Below are 15,368 nucleotides of genomic sequence, written 5' to 3' on the forward strand. Positions count from 1 at the left end.
ACATAATTTATAGTCTGTAACGTGCAGTTTAGTTCTTTTATTTGGAAAAAAAAAAAAAAAAAAACAAAAAAAAGGGTAAGAACTAACAAGTTCTCCCCCTATTCCTCTTTTTTTGGAGAGGAAAGAAAGGAATTTCTTTAAAGAAACAGAGCAAAGCTGGAACATTACATGATTTACATCTGATCAAAAGATCAATCATTCTGGAATTCTTGCCAAATACATTCAGGGACCCGTCTTCCATACCAATTCAGCAAAAGTGCATATCGTGCTAAAATATGTGCCAATAAAATATGGCCGAGTCCCTTTCAAAAAAAAATTAATAAAAACTTCCTGCTTTGTATTTTTTTAATAATATTTCTTACTCCATAAAATTAAAAAAGAAAGAAAAAAGAAAAAAAAAAAAGAAACAAGCAATGTTTTGAGCATTAATAAACTTCCTAACCTCATATTCTCTGAACCATCCATGATCCATCAATGGCTACCGAAGTCGAAGACCACCGTCCTCTCGTCCTCGTACACCACCTCGCTTCATTCAAACTTCCACTCCAAGACCGCTTGATCACCCACTTCCGCCTTTTCGACTCGCTGGCCTCGCCCGAGGCCTCCTCCGTACGCGCTCTCATTTGCGTCGGCCCCACGCCCGTCACCGTCGACACCCTCGACCACCTCCCTTCTCTGCGACTTGTCGTTGGCTCCAGCGCCGGCCTTGACCACGTCGACCTCGCCGAGTGCCGCCGTCGTGGCATTGCCGTCACCAATTCCGGCGACGCCTACTCTGAGAACGTGGCCGACTACGCCGTTGCGCTTTTGCTCGATGTTCTGCGCCGACTTTCCGCTGCTGACCGATTTGTTCGCTCTGGTTTGTGGCCTCAACAGGGAGAGTACCCACTTGGCTGTAAGGTTTGTTTTGTTTTGTTTCCTGTTTTTTCGATCTATGGGTTTTGTCATTTTTTTAGCACATCTGGATTGGTGGCTTTTATTGTTAAAAACGACAAGCATAGTGAATGACACAAAAACACATGTTCATAGTTGCTGAGGTAGCATCTGCCATCTGGTTCTGGTGATTGGTGTGTAATAAAGTAAACGTTACGGTTTGCTATTGATTAGCTGAGGCATGTCTCTGTGTCACTGTGTGGAAGTTTTGTATAACACACAACTGAGATACGAAACGAAATACAGATCTAGGTAAATTATGGTTGATTAGCTGGGATTTTCAGCGTGATTAGCTTGGAAAGATTGAAAAAGAGAAGAAAGGGAAGGGTATATAATTCAAAGCTACTAACATCGTAAGTATATTCATTTAGCTTGAAAGAGCATAACTAGTATCTGTGTTTTGGGAAATGAATTCATTGACATAGAAATGAAATTGTTATGAATCTGGGAACAGAGCTGGTAAGAAACATACAGGGCCTTGATCAGGTGCTAGTGATGTAGGAGCCGCAGCTACTAACCTTGTAAACATTAGAATAGTGTTGCTGGTTGTATTCACTAGTTATACTTGCATCTTGATTAAACTTAAACATTATATTATCCAATCGATTCTTATATGAATTGGTTATGACTGTAGTTAGGGGGAAAACGAGTTGGTATTGTGGGGCTGGGAAGTATTGGCTATGAAGTTGCAAAAAGGCTTGTGGCATTTGGCTGCACAGTTGCATACAACTCGAGGAACAAGAAGCCATCTGCACTGTACCCTTACTATGCCAATGTCCATGACCTTGCTGTTAACAGTGATGTTCTTATTGTTTGCTGTGCGCTGACGAATGAAACTTACCATATAATCAACAAAGATGTTTTGACAGCATTGGGAAGGGAAGGGGTTATAATTAATGTTGGGCGCGGTGCTCTTGTTGATGAGAAAGAATTGGTGCAATTTTTGGTCCAAGGGGAGATTGGTGGTGCAGGTCTTGATGTGTTTGAGAACGAGCCTAATGTCCCAAAAGAGCTATTTGCCCTGGACAATGTTGTGTTGTCTCCACATCTTGCTGTTTCAACTCCAGAATCCTTCGAAGCCTTGAACGAGGTGATTATAGCAAACTTGAAGGCTTTCTTTTCAAATAAGCCTTTATTGTCGCCTTTCCAGCACGAATGAAGTAGTAATATGCACATAGGGTTGTATGATTGGAAGGTTTCCATTTGTATGATTGGTGTATTTCTTTTCTAATAAGCCTTTGTTGTGGCCTTTCCAGCATGAATGGAGTAATAATATTCAAATTTGGATGTATGATTGGAAGGTTTCCATCTATATTAAGATTATTAGATTAAAGACTCTTTAGAGGTCAAATTCAACAGCATGGTGAATATTAATGTATATATAAATCCTTAAAAGGCAAAGAAATTGAAGATGAACTTGGAGCCGTTTAGTTTTGTTTTTGTCAAATTTAAAATGTAGATTACATGTTCAGAGAAACGATTTCTTCTGTGGTTTCTTGAATTGTCAAATACGTTTCTCTAACAATAGTCTAAAGAAAAAGGGAGGAGGGATTTTGATTCTTAAATATGTGATTTTTTTTTTAATGTTTTATTGTGTTTTTTTTAAGGGTAATACAGACATGGGTTACAACTGAATAATAGAGTTATGCTCAAGTGGTAAAAAGTGACATTTTTCAAAGCATTGATGGCAATGAGTAGATAACCTGTAATTATTTCTATAAAAAATAGTTTCACAAACCTTGTATTGTTAAAACTTATATATCATTTTTGCTACAAAATTAACTATTTATATTATTAATAACTTACAAATAAAAATTTAATACCCTGTAAATTTATATAAATTCAATTTTAAGTCTAATAAGTATTTCTATATACATGTGTATATAAACACACACACACATATATATATTTGAACCTCTTATTCATGAGGGTGTTCATTAACACAATATTTTGTTTGAATTCAGTTTGTTTAATGGTGGAGTTTAAACCTATGTTTTGCTTGACTTTGTTTAAGTTGGTTTTTTATTTTATTTTTTTATTTGTATTTCAAGTAAGGATGATTTGTTAAATAAACCATCATAAACAAATTTAATGATTTTTATAATTCGTTTTCTCCATTTGGTGAATATAAACTATAAAGCTTGCCCACCATTAATAAAATATAATCGTTAGAGCATTCTTATCAAGCATTCTAAAAAATTTAGGGTCTGTTTGGTTTAAAATTTATCATCACTCAATTCTCAATTCTCATCACTCATCACTTAAAATACCTCAATTTTCCAAACTAACTATTTGGCACCTTATCTCATACCAAATTTCAACTTCAAAACTGTGGGACCCACACACTGACATAACCCAGTTGCCACTGTTGCTACCCGCGTCTTTAACAAAAAAAAAAAAAAATCTTCCTTCCTTACTTCTCCCATCCTCTCACCTTTCATTTCTTTGACTCTCCCTCTTTTCTATCAAATTTTTTTTTTCTCTATCTCTCTTTCTTTGTCTCTCCCCTCTTCAATCTGTATTTGATTTTTTTTCTCTCTTCTCTGTTTCTTTCTTAGCTGTTTTTGGTTGGTTTAAATCAATGGTTATTGGGTTTTTGGGGCTAGGTTACAGTGGAGATCGGTTGGTGTTTCGGTGGTGTGGATCAGGTTATGGGTCACGGCGTGGCTTGAATCAGTTGGGGCTGAGTTACAGTGGAGATCGGGTTTGAGATTGGATTTTTGGGTTTCAATTGTGGTGGGGCTGGGTTTGTGTTTCGGTGGAGATCAGTTGTGGTTGTGGTGGTGTTGAGTTATGTTTCGGTGGTGTTTTGTTGCGGCGGGTTGCTGTGGCGGCACTAGGTGGGGCTGGGTTTGTGTTTCGGCGGAGATCGGTTGTGGTGGTGCTGGGTTTGTGTTTCGGTGGAGATCGGGTGTGGTTGTGGTGGTGCTGGGTTGTGTTTCAGTGGTGTTTTGTTGCTGTGGGTTGCTGTGGCGGCGCTGGGTGGGGTTGGGTTTGTGTTTCGGTGGTGTTTTGTTGCGGTGGTGTTGTGGCAGAGCTAGATTTGTAGTGGTGGTGCTGTGGATGTTTGCAACGGTAATACCAAACAGCACTGAACGAACAAGACAATACAGAAACCTATGGGGCCCACAAAGTCCGAATATTTACCTTAGTGCCACTGAGTTATGTATCTCAGTTTTTGAAAACACCATATTTGTGTTTTGTGTTTCCATCACTCTAACTCAAAAATTGTGAGTTTTGAGTAATGGAAACCCAAGGTGAAATCAAGCCAAACAACCAAACTGGTGTGGGTCCCACGATTTTTCATAACTCAGTGATAAGTTTCCAGTGATATCACTCAAAACAAGCCTAAACCAAACAAGCTCTTAACATTTACCATCTCAAAACCCAATTTTATAACATATAACACATCACTTTACAATCTTCCTTACATCAAAACTTCTAATTTTTTTAACACTTCATTTAAATACTATTTCTTTATCATTTTTCATTCTTTTTTATTCATCCTCTCTCTTTCTCTGTATCTCTCTCCTCTATGTCTCTCTTTCACAACCCAGCGCCACTGGCCACTATATCCACCCACCCACCATTGCCGCAACCATAAAACAACAATAGGAAAAAAAAAAAAAAAAAAAACCTCCACATCCAAAGCCACAAAATTAAAGAATCATCCAAATCAAAGAATCACAACATCACAACAAAGACCCAAAACCACCCCGATCAACCCATAAACTCAGCCACCGCAATCAAGAACCCACCAAAATCAATCAAAACCACTGAAATTAAAACTCACTGATATCAAATTGCAAAACCCACTCACCGAATCACCGCAGAGACCCACCATGAACTACCGTAGAGACCTACTATCCACGAAAAACCACCGCAGCCCAACCACACCCAGCATCGCATCCCGGCCACACTCAAGACCCACGAACTCGAGATGCAGAGAGAAAGGGAAACAAAGAGGCGAAGAGAAAATGGAAGATAGAGTAAGAAGGAGTGGACGGTGAGCACAAGAGAGACAATGAAAAGGAAAGGATTGGACGGAGAGCACGAGAACGACGACGGTATGTGGGTATGGAGATAGCGCAGAGATCAGAGGGTAATCGGATCGGACAGTTGGAATGGAGATAACGGCGATGATGATGATGAGGAGAGAGCATGTGGGTTTGGAGAATAACGGCGGCGGCATGTTTTGGCGAGCTATGGAGGGCTTGCCTGAGAGAGAGACACTAGAAGAAGAGAGGGATGGAGAGCTCGAGAGAGAGTGAAAGAGGAGAAGTGAGAGAGGAGACAAACACGGAAGAGAAAGAGAAAGAAATTAATAACAAATTATAGCATAGTGCTATAGTGCGGTCTCAAAAATGAGAGCGTACTGTAGTAGTATTGCAAAGTTTTTGGCATATACCATTTTTGATATAGCACGTTTTTGGTTATAAATGCAAAAAAAAAAAGCATCTTTTAGCATATACATGCTTAAAAGCATCAGCATTCTTTTATCCCAATTCTATCCTATTTTACCATCCAAAAAACTACTTTATCAATTATACAATACAATTTTACAATTCTTCCACATCCAAACTTCTATTTTCCTATTCTACTCATTAAAATAAGAGAAGTGCTACGTCCACAACATTTTAACAATATTTTCACAAAAAATCACAGGGGGTTAGTTGTTATTGATTTAAATTTAGCACTGAGATTACTTTTTTAACTCAACAATAACAACTTGCCACTTAGGATTTGTTGTGAAAATGTTATAAAAATTTTGTGGACATATCATTTCTCTTAAAATAATATTTCTACGCAATAAAATAATATATTCCATAACATTATTTATTCTTTCTCTCTCTTTCTTTCTTTCTACTCAAGATCCACAATCACCACCACCGCTGCACCACACACACCTGACACCACCACCACCTGTAACCCAAAATCTACCATCAACACCAAAAAAAAAAAAAAAAAACACACACACACACACACACAACAACCCATAATCTACCGTCAACACCAAAAAAAAAAAAAAAAACCCAGACCATCAAACCCTCTCTGATCATCAACACCACCAAAAAAAAAAAAAAAAAAACAGCAATCCACAATCTACCGTCAACACCAAAAAAAAAAGAAAAAAGAACCCAGACCATCAAACCCTCTCCGATCATCAACACCACAAAAAAAAAAAAAAAAAAAAAACAGCAACCCACAGTCAATCCTACGCCACTGCACCACTAAACCCATACTGCTGCACCTACTGCCCAAGTCGTTGCACCACTAGACCAACGCCGCTGCATCCACTGACCACGCCGTAGCCCTCCAAAATCACACCTATTGAAATCAACCCACTGCCACCCACCGACCCAAAACTCATTCCCACATAGATCACAACCCACCACGATCTCCATCGCTAACCAAACCCAGCCCAACCCGCGTAGCCGATCCAAACCCAGCCCGCCGTGATCTCCCACATTTTGTTGACCCACGCGGAGATGCCGATCCAAACCCAGCCCACCGATCGACGCCAATCCAACCTCCAAAATCCAAAACCCAGCACCGGTACAAGCTTCGAACGAGAGAGATGTGAGAAAGGGAGTGAGGTTGTTGAGAGAGAGAGAGAGAGACCGTGGAGAAAGAAAACTTTAAGTATAAAATATTAATATCTTTTTTTACAATCCTTACTTTTTACAACATTCAATGGGAGGGAGCATTTTGACCTAAATGAATTCTTTATGCTTAAATTTGGAATTTAGCCCTTTTGATGCTAATGCTATAATAAGAATGCTCTTAAAACCACTGCAAATTAAAGATTCCAGTTGACCCCCCCAAAGCGGCAAAGTCTTGCATCAATCAATGGCTACCAAAGAAGAGCAGCCGCAAGTCTTGGAAAACAAAGAAGAACCAAAGGAGGATGGTGAGCTACCCTTAGTTGTTGTGCATCGTTCCAAAAACTTCAACCTTCCCCTCGAAGACCGCTTACAGAGTCATTTCCACCTACTTGACCCAAATGACTCGCCTGATGAGTCGACCGAGTCCTTCCTGTCTCGCCATGCCCACTCAGCTCGTGCCTTACTCTGCGTGGGCTTGACCCCTCTCACTGCTGACACCCTTGGTCTCCTCCCTAGCCTGGAACTCGTGGTTGGGTCCAGCGCTGGTGTTGAACACATTGACCTTCACGAGTGTCGCCGCCGTGGAATCATGGTCACCGGTGCTAGTGCTGCCTTCTCTGAGGACGCAGCTGACTATGCCATGGCACTGTTGATTGATGTTCTGCGTCGAATATCGGCTGCTGACCGTTTTGTTCGAGGCAGGTTATGGCCCGTGAAAGGAGAACACCCACTTGGTTTCAAGGTTTGTTTTCGAATTTGCTGTTTCTCAAAAAAAAAAAAAAAAAAAAAAATACCATTTAAATTCTTTTTATATATTTTAATTGAATTTTGAAATTTTAGACGGTATGTTTTTATTATATTCTTCGATAAAAAAAAGATCAATAGTTATATCATTAATTAAATGTTTAAATTTTTACAATATAGAATTATGCATAAAAATAAAATAAGTTAATTCATTGAATAGTAAATAACATTTAATTTGAATGAAATTTAATATACGTGTAAAAAATATAAAAAAATGTACTATATATTCAAATTTCACATCCAAATATCCAATAAAAAGAAATAAGAGGAGTTTGAAGGGTTTGAGAGGTATGTTTAAGACTAGCTTTAGTGGCGGCTTTGTATGTTTTTTTTCAGGGTAGCTATTAAGAAACTTAAATTATACAAAATTTAATAAAAAGAAAACTTCATATATAGACAAAAAAAAAAACCACACAAATACATAGTCTTACAATTTCCTACTATAAATTTTCTTATTTTGAAATCGTTACATGATAGTTCCATTATCAAAATGTTGCAAACTACATAACTTTCAAAATTTTAGTTAAATAAAATTTTTCTTGGACATTTTTATTTTATTTTTAAGGACCTGATATATTGTTAAATGAGTCAAAGTTTGGCTATAAACTTAGTTGTAATCTAAAATTAACTAAACAAATTAACTCAGCTACGTATTTTAAAAATCTAATCATTAAATTGCATGTTCTTATTAATACATGTAAAATTTCATGTTAATCGGATGTTATTTACTATTTAATCTATAAACTTATTTTTTATGTATAATTTTAGACTAAAAACTTGAAATTTTAAAATTTAATTGATAACATAACTATTGATTTTTGATTTTCTTAAAATTTTGAAAGTATGGAAGATGAGGTCATAAGAAGAAAATGTAATACATTGATGGATTTGTCAAAATTCACATCTCATAAAAAAATATTGAGAAGAGTTGTAGCCTTAGTTTACAACTAAGTTTGTTGCCAAACTTGATCCAAAGTGTAATTATTTGTCAATTTGAGAATAATTTATTTAACTTTTTGCTGTAATTTTTTTTCCTAAAAGTGTGTGAAAGTGTGTTATAGTATATTTGTACTTTGAGAAACTAAGAAAAAATAAGGTTCTAAAAAGTTGTACATTAAAGCTAAAAGTTAGAGCTTATAAGCTCTAGCCAAACAAATACATAATGTTGAGCAAAATCATAATTTTTTTTTTTAATTTATACATAATAATTTTTATTTTTTCCAGGTTAGGATGGTCTGTGAACTCAACCTCCTTGACTAGCTTATAAATTAACTTTTTTGTTTTTAACTATTATGTACAATTTTTTTAAAATAGTAAATCTTTTTTTTTTCCTACTTTTTTAAAATACAAGAATACTTTAATACATTTTTAGCAAAAAAAATTCAGCAAAAAGTTAAATATGTTATTTTAAAGACTGATGCCTTGTATGCTAGTGTTGTTTCCAAATCCGTACCTTTGATGGGTTAGTAGGGTTATATTTTGCAGTGCCGGCTCAAGGCCTAGGCAACTTAGGCCTAGGCCTAAGGCCCCACAACCAAAAAAAAAAAAATTCCCTACTAAAAAAGGCCCCATTTCTATTTGTAAAGGGCCAAAATTTTATAAAAATATAACATTTTTTTTTAAATAATTAGTACTTTTTTTAAAGTGATGTTAAAGATACCACAAATTTTACTATAGATTTAAGTTTAAATTTAACTAACATGTCACCAATCACATAAAAAATTAATTCAAACACAAATAAATTAAATTGTTGAATTTTATCAATTACAGTCATTATCACATTATATTGTGAACATTTTGCAGTATCTTTAATATTTTTCTTTTTCATTTCTAACAAGGCTTCCAAAATAAGAGACCAATAGAAATTAAAACCAATTGAAACCCTAAAATGTTTCAAAAAAATGCTGCAAATGTGATAGATCATCAATGATGATTAATCTCCTCTAATAGTTTGAGATCTTAATTTTTGTAAACTAATATCCTACAAAGCCACGCACCAAATAATATTTATCTATCTCTTTCTCTTAAAAATAATATATAAATTAAAATTTAGGTTACAACTGTACTTAACTATGCATAGTTATATATTCAAGTTAAAGTAAGTTTCTTTTTTTAAAAAATAATATTTTTTCTAGTTCTTTTTGTTCAAATTTATGGTTCAATTATGATATTCAATTCTCTGTATAAAATTAACCTTAGTTTAATTATTATTATTCATTAATTTCTGTATTTACATCAAATTAGTCTTAATTTAATTAGTATTATATATATTTATTTAATTAATGTTTCACATAAAAAGGCCTCATATAAAATTTCCGCCGCCTTAGGCCCCAAATTTCATTGGGCCGGCCCTGATATTTTGTAGGATAAAGCAATCGTATCAAAGTGTTTTTGTATTGATTTAACCAAAAAAAAGTGTTTTTGTATTGGTTGACTCTTGATAGCATAGACTACAATGTTTGAGAGGTCGCACTATTTAATATTCATGGATGGAAAATGGACTGATTCGGGGAAAATGTCTCCAATTTCAAGTGAACAGTTAAGATTTTATGACACGTGATGCTCTTTAAATTTATAATATCTATTATATATATATATATATATATATATATATATAATATCCAATTTTTAGAATCATAAATCTAATGATTAGAATCATAAAATGGATCTATTTTAAATGGAGAGGATTTGACCAAGTGTAATTCACTTTAGAACTTCAAAATTCATGAAGAGGATTTCAAGAAGTTATGGATGTACTTACCGAAAAAAACAATGTATAAAGAAAGTTATGGATGAGTGGCCATTGCTTTGTGGATTAGGATTTTGAATAGCTGCAGATCTGGTTGTTAATTGAATCTTCCATATGTGGAGAACAATGTTCCAATTAACAATATCAAGAATGGAGCCTTGGAGGTGCTCCTATGCTGCACTGTTTTTTTTTTGGTTGAACACATGCCTTTTCTATAATTGTTTTGATTAGATCACTTGTGCATCTTATTGAAGAATTTTGTGTAATTATATTCTCTTCAACATCACTATGGTTTCAGTTGGGAGGAAAGCGAGTCGGGATTGTGGGGCTGGGAAATATTGGTTCCCAAATTGCCAAAAGGCTCGTGGCCTTTGGCTGCAGCATTGCCTACAACTCAAGGAAGAAAAAGCCATCCGTTCCATTCCCTTACTATGCAAATGTCTGGGACCTTGCGGCTAATAGTGATGTCCTAATTGTTTGTTGTGCGCTCACAGAGGACACTCACCACATAATCAACAAGGATGTCATGACAGCACTGGGAAAGGAAGGAGTGATAATTAACGTTGGACGTGGGCCTCTTGTCGACGAGAAGGAACTGGTGCAGTTTCTGATGCGAGGTGAGATTGGTGGTGCAGGTCTCGATGTGTTTGAGAATGAACCTGATGTGCCGAAAGAGCTATTCAAATTAGACAATGTTGTGTTGTCTCCGCATTGTGCTGTTGTGACCCTAGAATCCCTTGCAGCATTGCAGGATCTGGTGATGGCCAACCTTAAGGCATTCTTTTCAAATAAACCTTTGGTGTCACTTGAATAACAAGGCTATCAAATCATTTCCACTTTTTGTGCAATGGTTTTGACACAAACGTCTTGTATTTTCAGTTTCAAGTGATCATTTTTTAGCTTCAAGTTCTTGAATCATAACGAACACAAAGTTGCTGAATACTTTGTGCATTTCCTGTAATGGCATTGCCTTCTTTTGTAGGCTGCTTTTAGTGCTATTTTGATTTCAAGTGACTTCCCTTGAGCTGTAAATAAATGGCTCATAAAGACTAGATGAAAATAGGAAGTTGGGTTCCTCAGACATGCATAACCATTTACATAAAATCACTCGGCATGTTTTTAAAATTCTGTTTTAATCGTTACGTGTTCTAAATGTTCTTGAGACCGAGGGTGGAGCGAGAGGGTTCGAGTGCATGTGTGTAAGAAAATTTATTCTAATAGGACCTCAAATTCTTAATATAATAATTTATTCTCCTTCAAAAAAATTTATATAATAAGCAATAAAATTTTGCAAATAATTAATAACATAAATTTATGTAAGTTATCTTTGTTGTCTATCTAGCTATTACTCTCTCTTTTTTCCCAATTATAAGAGGTATTTTGAATTTGGAAAAAAATCAGAAAAAAAAAAAACTTATTCGATCAAAAAATTATTAACGCATAAATAAAATATAACAAATATGTTATTTTTTGAGGGTATGATTACATTAAATTTTCACTTAATATACATATGAATGACTTTATATATTTCATATTGATCTCAAATACTATATTCGAGTGTATATATGTGCATGTGTATGAAAATTTTGCTCTGCCATTGCTTAAACCAATTGAAAAATCTTGATTTAGACCCCTAAGGGGCACGTGTCCATTTGGACCCTTTTATCAGTAATGATACCAGGTTTATTTAATAAGACTCATAATTTCAGTTACCTTGTGTTCCATTGGATTGATAGTGGTCATGAAGTTGATCTGTGAATCATTGTGCTCTACTTGATTTCTGAGATTCCAGATTACTTCAAGTGTGAAAGCAATTTAAGCAGTACATTGTTCTTGTAAAGAATTTGCAGGAGAATCCAAATTTTGAAAGTCTATGGGGGTCCAGCAATAGCTTCACAATATCTTTATTATTCGAAGTAGGGAGAATCTCAGATCTCAAGGCCCCATAAGCTTCCAAACCAAATATCCGGAGAAAATATTAAAATAGCATTAATTTTCAAACAATATAGTTAGTAGTTAAGTTTTACAAACTATATTTTTTACTAGCATCTCGAGTCTAAAAGACTCGATTTTGGGGCTATAAATCGAGTCTTTAATGCTCGATTTTTATTGTCTGATTCTATCTGATGTGGCATTTTTTCCACGTGGCGACTACTTGGAAATCGAGTCTCTAAGACTCGATTTACAAGCCAGATGAAATTTGAACTCCACAAAAAAAAAAAAAAAAACGGACCAGGCAGCGCGCGCGCCCAGGTCCGCGCGACCTGGGCTGGCCTGGGTCACGCGCCTAGGCCGCGCGACCTGGGCTAGAGACTCGATTTCCAAGTAGTCGCCACGTGAAAAAAATGCCACATCAGACAGAATTAGACCATAAAAATCGAGCATTAAAGACTCGATTTATAGCCCCAAAATCGAGTATTTTAGACTCGAGATGCTAGTAAAAAATATAGTTTGTAAAACTTAACTACTAACTATATTGTTTGAAAATTAATGCTATTTTAATATTTTCTCCCAAATATCCCTGGCAATGTGGCATTCGAAGAATAAATGAATGCTATATTCTGTTTTGGGGGAGGATGCCTGTTGCGATTTCCATAGACCTTTCCAATTAACCCTGCTTACATTTATGGTTTACCCTATGGTCTTGACTTGTCACATTTGCTGAAATAAAACAATATTTTCCTTTGGGTCTCTAATTTATATCACTCAATCTTGTCTTGGTGAGGAAGGGATGACAATCTTCTTCTTAATAGGTTCCACAGATTTAGCATCAAATAGCTCCACCAATCTCTCAATGTTCCATTGCTTACAATCTTGAAAAAAAGAGGCTTGATACCATCATGGGATTGCATATTATGGAGGTATGTTTAAGCTTTGTTTTGTATACATTATAGGGGACCCAAGGCTCCTTCTACTGTTCCACATATCAATTGAAAGCCTTAAGGGCGGCTCCTGCCTTTAGGTGAGTTAGGCAACCGCCTAAAACTCTTAATTTTTAAGCAAGTAAGTTAGTTCTTTGATTTCCTCCACCCCTTCCCATAAAAATATATTTATTTATCCGTAAAATGAATAAATCAAACCTCCAATTATAACCAAAAAATTAGGAAACAAAAATGTTAAAGAAAAAAAATTGGGAAAGAAGGCCTAATCTAGAAGTAATAAATTATACCCTCTATAATAATAATAATAATAATAATAATAATAATATTACACCATTGAATATTTTTTAATTGGATGGAAATTTCGACAAATCCTCGGTTAGATTACATTATCTTCATATATTCTCCATACTTGCAAATTTTTATGGTAATCAAAGATTAACAGCCATGTCATCAATCAATTGTTCAAATTCAAAATTTTGTAGTTTAAAATAATGCATTAAAGATAAGTTTATGGATCGAATAGTAGATAACATCCAATTGACATGAAAATTGGCAAGAATGTTAAGAGCATATAAAACATGTAATTCAATGGTGAGATTTTCAAAATATGAATTCCATAACAAGTTATTGGATGATGCAACATTGCTTAGAGTTACACTAGGTGTAACTTGAACTCACTACTTGAACCCAACTCATATATATATATATATATATATATATATATATATATATATATGGATTAATTCTGTTTTGACCCAGAAGTTGAAATCAATGTCTCTCTCTTTCTCTCTCAACAAATGAGAACAAAACATAAAAATCCTCCCCCCCCCCTCCCCAAAAAAAAGAAAAAGAAAAAACTAAATCCTCATTTTTCTGGTACACATCTGTGAAAAAAAAATTATTTTCTTAATATATATATATATATATATATATATATATATATTTTGTATTTGCTGTCACTGAATTTGATTTAGCAGTCTTGTGTTGATTTGCCACTCTATTGCTTTAGAGTTTAGATTGTCTTTGTTTGTTTCTTTAGTACTGATGAGTGTTAATTTCTAGTCTGCCTAAGCTTTACTACTTTAGTCTTCTTATCCATGGAAGATGAGTAGTGGAGCTCTTTTATTTGGTCCAGACCCTTCTCCACATACCACACGTTTCACTTACCATATTAAAAACATTTTTCTTTTTTCTTTTTTTGGTTCAAACCAAAAATTTTTTCCTTTTAATTTTTTAAATAATAAATTAAGTTTTGTGAAAAATAAAATGTCAAATAAATATATAATTAATTACTACTGAATTAATTTATAATCAAAATTAACTTATGAAAAATATAATTTCATTATAATTTTCTAGTATTTAATTTTTTTTAATTGTGTTGTTCTTTTTAGTTGTATTGTATTGTTTAATCCAATTTATTTAGTGATTTAATGAATACATAATTTCATGGTTAAGTGGAACTATAATAGTACATTTTATAAATCAGGTTCTTTTGTTCTACACTTGAAGTTTTTCTCTAGTTATTATAATTATAATTTTATGGATAGAGTGATTTTTTTTATGGGTTAGAATTATTTTTAAAGTTAAAAGTTATAAAAGAAGTTCTACAAGAAAAAGAAAATAGCCCAATTGATGTGCTAAATTATATTAGAAGATTAGGTGTTTTTTTTTTTTTTTCTTTCTAAATGCATGTTTATGTATAGCTTATAGAATTTTGTTAAAAATACATGTTACAGTTGCTTCGGTAGAAAAAATGTTTTTTAAAATTAAAATTGACAAAATCATATCTAAAAACGACAATGTCACAAGAAAGATGAAGTGGATTTACTATATTATTTATTGAAAAAAAAATATTAGAGGAGTTTGAATACAAAAATTTAATACGTAATTTTGCATCTAAAAAAGCTAGAAGAATAGATTTTAAGTAAAAAGTAAAAAGTTATTTGAATAATACCTTTTTTAAAAGAAGAATTTAAGTAATATTTTTTTAATTAAAAAATTACAAAATAAATTTATACGTAATAAACAATCTCCCCATCAAAAAAGAGAGAGAAGATGAGAGAATGAAGAAACCCAAGCCCTAGCCACCGCCGATGGAGACCCAAGTCTTAGCCGCCGCCCAATGATGACTTACCCTATACCTCTCCACCGCTGCCAACGCCTTCTCTAGCTCAAACCTCTCCATCGAAACCATCGCATTCCCAATCTGCAACTGCCAATACATAATCATCGCTAGCCAATTTGGTACATATTCAATATGGAAGAACAAATTCAATGTGGAAGAGCATATTGGACAAAATTGTGTCAATCAGATTTTAGATATACCCAATCCAGTTTAGTACAAAACTACAGTGAAATCAGAAGTTCTTGGTGAACTGTGATGGTGACAAAGTT

At 34.4% G+C, this 15,368-nt stretch overlaps 2 protein-coding genes across 2 annotated transcripts; both read left to right on the top strand.

The window, feature by feature from the left end:
* The first annotated feature begins 400 nt into the window (after positions 1–400).
* On the top strand, positions 401–2,289 carry LOC142611871 (glyoxylate/hydroxypyruvate reductase HPR3-like). The gene is made up of 2 exons (XM_075784013.1): positions 401–900; positions 1,568–2,289. Exons 1-2 carry the CDS (start codon positions 475–477, stop codon positions 2,090–2,092), a joined length of 951 nt encoding a protein of 316 aa, XP_075640128.1. The 5' UTR covers positions 401–474; the 3' UTR covers positions 2,093–2,289.
* Positions 2,290–6,712: 4,423 nt separating this feature from the next.
* LOC142613900 (glyoxylate/hydroxypyruvate reductase HPR3-like) lies at positions 6,713–11,104 on the top strand. Its single transcript, XM_075786421.1, has 2 exons — positions 6,713–7,281; positions 10,391–11,104. The coding sequence occupies exons 1-2, from the start codon at positions 6,784–6,786 to the stop codon at positions 10,904–10,906; spliced, it is 1,014 nt and encodes a 337-aa protein (XP_075642536.1). The 5' UTR covers positions 6,713–6,783; the 3' UTR covers positions 10,907–11,104.
* Positions 11,105–15,368: the final 4,264 nt, after the last annotated feature.

This window comes from Castanea sativa, chromosome 10 (assembly GCF_040712315.1).
Source record: "Castanea sativa cultivar Marrone di Chiusa Pesio chromosome 10, ASM4071231v1".
In the NCBI taxonomy this organism is placed as follows: domain Eukaryota; kingdom Viridiplantae; phylum Streptophyta; class Magnoliopsida; order Fagales; family Fagaceae; genus Castanea; species Castanea sativa.

Excerpts from the sequence above, each read along its gene's own strand:
- LOC142611871 (XM_075784013.1), top strand. The coding sequence starts at position 475 with ATGGCTACCGAAGTCGAAGACCACCGTCCTCTCGTCCTCGTACACCAC. Across the intron at positions 901-1,567 it reads AGTACCCACTTGGCTGTAAG|TTAGGGGGAAAACGAGTTGG; the intron begins GTTTGTTTTGTT and ends TTATGACTGTAG.
- LOC142613900 (XM_075786421.1), top strand. The coding sequence starts at position 6,784 with ATGGCTACCAAAGAAGAGCAGCCGCAAGTCTTGGAAAACAAAGAAGAA. Across the intron at positions 7,282-10,390 it reads AACACCCACTTGGTTTCAAG|TTGGGAGGAAAGCGAGTCGG; the intron begins GTTTGTTTTCGA and ends CTATGGTTTCAG.